Genomic DNA, 5,394 nt, shown 5'->3' on the forward strand with positions numbered 1-5,394 from the left:
TTTACGTGTACTTTTTGTGAGAGAAAATATTGTAGAGAACCATGAACCATGATTCGAATCAGAGAACGAATCCTCCAACCAAACGGGAAGATCCTGCAACTGCCAGAGTCGTAAGAATGTGAACAGGAGACAAATGTTATGTTTGTGGAACCACTAGGCTTCTATAGATTTATATAAGTCCGTTTATTTCACCAATTCGAGTTTAAAATTCGAGTTTTCTTACAGTAAAAAATTTTTAGAAACAGTCACATTTAACTTTTTTATTATAATAAAAAATTCTCACATAAAGTCACATCTCAATACTAAATGAGCTCATATGGATATAAAAGTAAAACTGCGTTCTTTCACAGTATAAACAAATTATTTCGTTCAATCTCGTAACAGTGGAGTATATATGGGTATATATGATTCCATTCTTCCTCAACTATCCATTTAAATGTCGAACCTGAAATGGAAACGACCTGCATATATATATATGCTTTATGACTTATGAGCCCATTATATTCTTTTCTTTTCTAGGTTTAATTATTTTCTTTGGAAGTTAAAATCTTGTTGAGAACTAAAACAAACTTATTATTACTTAACTAAGGTCTAAGCCATACACTCCAACCCTACTTCACCGACTACCTTAGAATTAGGCATATTTACGGGAAGCCCAACAACGCCAACTCATGAGAAATTTCCTTTTTTTTTTTTTTGTGGTAATCTGTAAAAAAAAAAAAAAAATTAGTAAATAGTATATTTTTAAAACAATATACTTAATCTTGAACATGTCTAGACTCTAGAGTTTGCTACACTTTTCAAATTGTATAAAAATGTAATATTGTTATTTCAGAAAAAAAAAATAACTTTTAAAAAAAAAAAAGGTACATGTAAAAATAAAAATCCATTAAATTTCTAACCAAAAAAAAAAGTTTACAGACGGTTCGTATCTCCATATGACGCGGAAATTAGAACTTTAACACCGAAAAATATAAATTGGAGATGCGGGGTATCGATCGCCTAACCTCTTGCGTGCTAAGCGAGCACTCTACCATCTGAGCTACATCCCCACAACAGCAATATAATCATGCCATATAGTTAAATTATATAAATCTTGACTTCTCCAAAGTTCCATCTTCTTCAGAAGCTATAAACGGGTCTCCCACTTTCATTGACGAACTCTCAACTCTACATTCCAAAATGCTGCTGAGGCGAGTGCTGCGACGAGCTTCCATTTCCAACGCCTTGTTCGCTCCTCGCTTCTCCTTCTCCTCTTCTTTGCTTCGCAAATGCCCTCTTTCCTCCTCTTCTGAAATCCCACGCAATTCTTTCGTCGAACAATGGGACGATCCGAACCAAACCATTCCTCAACCCACCGCCACAATATCCGTCGACCGCTCCGGCCTTTGCAATCCACCTGGTGCAAATTTTCGTTCTTCTTCTTCTTCTTCTTCTTCTTCTTCTTGATTCTCACGAAAGTAAATGTTGTTTTGTTTTTTCGAATTGCAGAGCATTCTCATGGACCTACTTCCGACTCTGAGCTCGTCAAGCACCTCAAAGGAATCATCAAGGTGGCTTTTATCCTTTGCTTTTGTCGCGGAATACCACTAATCTCTAGGGATTAGGCTATTAGTTATTCAAATCATATTAGTTAACCTGAACTGTATTTGATTAATACCTGTAATTTACTCGATTTGTTTGTTTATTGTTGGTTGTTCAGTTTCGTGGTGGGCCAATCTCAGTTGCCGAGTATATGGAGGAAGTCTTGACAAATCCTAAAGCTGGATTCTACATCAATCGAGATGTTTTTGGAACAGAAGGTGATTTTATCACCTCTCCTGAAGTTAGCCAGATGTTTGGAGAGGTAATTTGGCTGTTCGTTCAACTCTCAGTTGTTTGGATTGAATTTTTGCTATAATAACGAAGGGATTAATGGGTTTCATACATTTTTTATTAATACTCTAGATGGTTGGTGTTTGGGCAATGTGCCTGTGGGAGCAAATGGGACAACCAAAGAGAGTTAACCTAGTTGAGCTAGGTCCGGGGCGAGGAACTCTCATGGCCGATCTTCTTCGCGTATGAAACATATTATTCTCATTTTAATTTCATGTTTTGGGTTGGATGATGGAGGCTTGAGGGTATATCTTTTTGATGTAGGGTGCCTCAAAGTGTAAGAATTTCACTGAGTCATTGCATGTACACTTGGTAGAGTGTAGTCCAGCACTGCAGAAGCTTCAACACCAGAATTTGAAGTGCGTGGATGAAGAGCCTACGCCCGACAAGGTTGATAAAAGGACTGTCAGCACATTGGCTGGAACCCCTGTATCATGGCATGCTGCATTGGAGCAAGTTCCGTCGGGATGTAAGAAGTTTTCTTATTGCTGTTGAATTCAGTAAGATTAATGTAATGGATACATGGTGTGTTCTTTTTTATTGAACTGAATAACCTACCATTTGTTTTATTGTTCTTTATGAGTATGCAAAAATTTGGTACTTATATATGCAATGATCACGGTAGAACAGATAACATGAAGTGAATACTGAATACGAAGACCTGTATTAGTATCCAAGTGAATGCCACGTGCATATTAAATTTCTTCATTAGTTTCTTTAGAACTTGGGGAATAGTTATTAGGTCATGACTCATATGGTAAGTCGTTTGCTGCGAAGATCTCAATTTAGTCGAATTTGATGATTTTAGTTGCAAAAGCTGGCCATTTTACACTGACCAAAGCTTTGTATGAGAAATGCTTCTCACGAAGATCAAGTTTGGTAGTTTATTAAGACAAAACTTTATGCTCTTGCGTATCATGTAATTATCTACTTGAGAATTTGAGTTAAAAAGTTTGTTTTCTTCACTTCTCGACTACTTTTTTTTTTGGTTGATTCGTCTATTTCTTTTATCCTTGAACCCTTGTACCAGTGCCTACAATCATCATTGCCCATGAATTCTTTGATGCTTTACCAGTCCATCAATTTCAGGTTTGTCTTCCATTCTATTACTGAGTAATTTTCACAATCCCTTTAAATAATGTGTCTTGAATGATGAAATTCTTGAAGGGCTTCTGTCAAACTGCTTATTGCTTTCAAGCTTTGACATTGGTATCTTGCCTTTCTTTTGATATTCACTGTCCATATATTTCTTATGTGACCATGTTCACTTCATATAATTTTTTATTTTATTTCTTTCTGTTTTCCTGTTGTCTTATTCTTGTCACTTTGGTTCCTAATTCTTGTACAGAGGGCTTCTCGTGGCTGGTGTGAGAAAATGGTCAATGTTGCAGAAGATTCGAAGTGAGGACTTAGTAATTAGTTTATAATTCTGTTAGTCTATTTGCATATGCAGATTTTAAAATAACAGAGTTGTTTGATACTTACAAATCTGCTAGGTTTCGTTTTGTTCTGTCTCCACAGCCTACACCTGCAACTTTATACCTGGCAAAACGCTGCAAATGGGCTACACCTGAAGAAGTGAGTAAGCTTGAGCAGATTGAGGTTTGCCCCAAAGCAATGGAGTTGACTCAAACTATTGCTGATAGAATCAGTTCTGATGGAGGTGGGGCTCTTATAATTGATTATGGCCTGAATGGAACAGTCTCAGATAGTCTGCAGGTTTGGACATTTCCTTTGCAATAGATTAGCATAGCATTGATTACATTACCTTTGTGTGTGTCTTCTCTGCTTTCTTTCCACTCCACCTGTGTGTCCACCTTCATTCTTCCGAGGAGAAACTTGCCAGACCCATGAAGCATTACATACACAATGCAAGTTAATATGAACAAATTTCCATCCCAAGAATAGAGTGATGTGATAAGTATTTGAAACTCTCATCTGTTAGATGCACCCCGTGTGCTGTTGGTTGGCTGAACTCGTTTAGAGTTTTCTGAATATAACCAAATTATATTTGATTTACGCTTCATAGTAGTATGAATACCAAATTTTGGATCCTGTTCATCTCGCTTCACTCGATACTTGTACTACTTGTTCTTGTAAACATATGCAATAATCTTAAGACATTTGCTGCAGGCAATTCGGAAACATAAATTTGTCAGCATTCTTGATGATCCAGGATCCGCTGATCTTAGTGCATATGTTGATTTTGCTTCCATCCGGCACTCTGCTGAGGAAGCTTCAGGTGTGTTTCTCACCGTTCCATATTTGAATGGAACAACCAAACTAAAAAAAATGGAGATCAATCATGTGTTTTCTCACCATTGCAGGGCATGTATCTGTTCATGGGCCAATTACTCAGTCTCAATTCCTTGGTTCTCTTGGGATTAATTTCCGAGTGGAAGCTTTACTGCAGAACTGCACGGATGAACAAGCCGAGTCTCTAAGGACTGGATATTGGCGTCTGGTGGGTGAAGGTGAAGCACCGTTTTGGGAGGGACCAGAGGAACAAGTGCCTATTGGAATGGGTACCCGATATTTGGCCATGGCTATTGTGAACAAGAAACAAGGTGTTCCAGTTCCATTTCAGTGAATACTTGGATAACGCGGCTTTGTGTTGTAGATTATCAATACACAAGTTTGTTTAGTTCACTAACAATCTGGCATAGATTTGCGCAAAATTTTATTCATGTGTTAAATCTTTTTTGCTCTTTTCAGACTTTTATCTTAAGCATCAGAGTTGCATTGCACAGTTTTTACACAAGCGAATCCTTCTTGCTGCTTTTTATTAGCTTTCCAAGCAAGAAGTGTGGGTGCCCAAAGGTGGTATATGGTGTCGCGCAAATTTTTTATGATCTCAAATACTTGACAAAAACCATCTTATATAAAAAGCTACACTTTTTTCTTTTCCTTTTTTTCGAATTTTACACTCTAATCTCTGATGTTTTCAAGAATGCTTTCACTTATTTTCTATGTTCTACAAGGCTGCGTTAAAATTATCCTCTAAGTTATCAAATTTATTTTTATTTTTTATTGCTAATTAATTTCTAATCTAGGCGTTATTATAAGGAAAAAAGAGATAAATACTCTTAAAAATGCACGAGTTTTAGATTTTTAACTTTTACATTTTATTAATACCATTTAATCAAATAATTATATAGTTAAAAGGGTATTAATTAAAATTAAATTTTTAAAATTTTTAAAAAATATATTCAGAGCTGAGTGTAAATAATTTTTCTTCAATAAATTTAGAATAATCTTGACAAATATCTTTTAAAAGTGCATGAATTAAGATTTTTATCTTTTATTTTTAACTCATAACATTTTTAATTAAATAATTATAATAAATTTTTATAATTTTTAAAAAATATATTTAGAGCTGAGTGTAAATAATTTTTCTTCAATAAATTTAGAATAATCTTAACAAATATCTTTTAAAAGTGCATGAATTAAGATTTTTATCTTTTACTTTTAACTCATAACATTTTTAATTAAATAATTATATTAATAAATAATATTTAT

The 5,394-nt window shown here is 35.0% G+C and overlaps 1 protein-coding gene across 1 annotated transcript; it reads left to right on the forward strand.

The window, feature by feature from the left end:
• Positions 1-1,139: 1,139 nt before the first annotated feature.
• Positions 1,140-4,701, forward strand: LOC21384190 (protein arginine methyltransferase NDUFAF7 homolog, mitochondrial). The gene is made up of 10 exons (XM_010106617.2): positions 1,140-1,402; positions 1,492-1,553; positions 1,703-1,846; positions 1,948-2,058; positions 2,140-2,344; positions 2,906-2,964; positions 3,224-3,276; positions 3,372-3,594; positions 4,009-4,117; positions 4,203-4,701. The coding sequence occupies exons 1-10, from the start codon at positions 1,183-1,185 to the stop codon at positions 4,463-4,465; spliced, it is 1,449 nt and encodes a 482-aa protein (XP_010104919.1). The 5' UTR covers positions 1,140-1,182; the 3' UTR covers positions 4,466-4,701.
• The last annotated feature ends 693 nt before the right edge of the window (positions 4,702-5,394 follow it).

This window comes from Morus notabilis, unplaced genomic scaffold, assembly GCF_000414095.1.
Source record: "Morus notabilis unplaced genomic scaffold, ASM41409v2 Scaffold7654, whole genome shotgun sequence".
Taxonomy (NCBI): domain Eukaryota; kingdom Viridiplantae; phylum Streptophyta; class Magnoliopsida; order Rosales; family Moraceae; genus Morus; species Morus notabilis.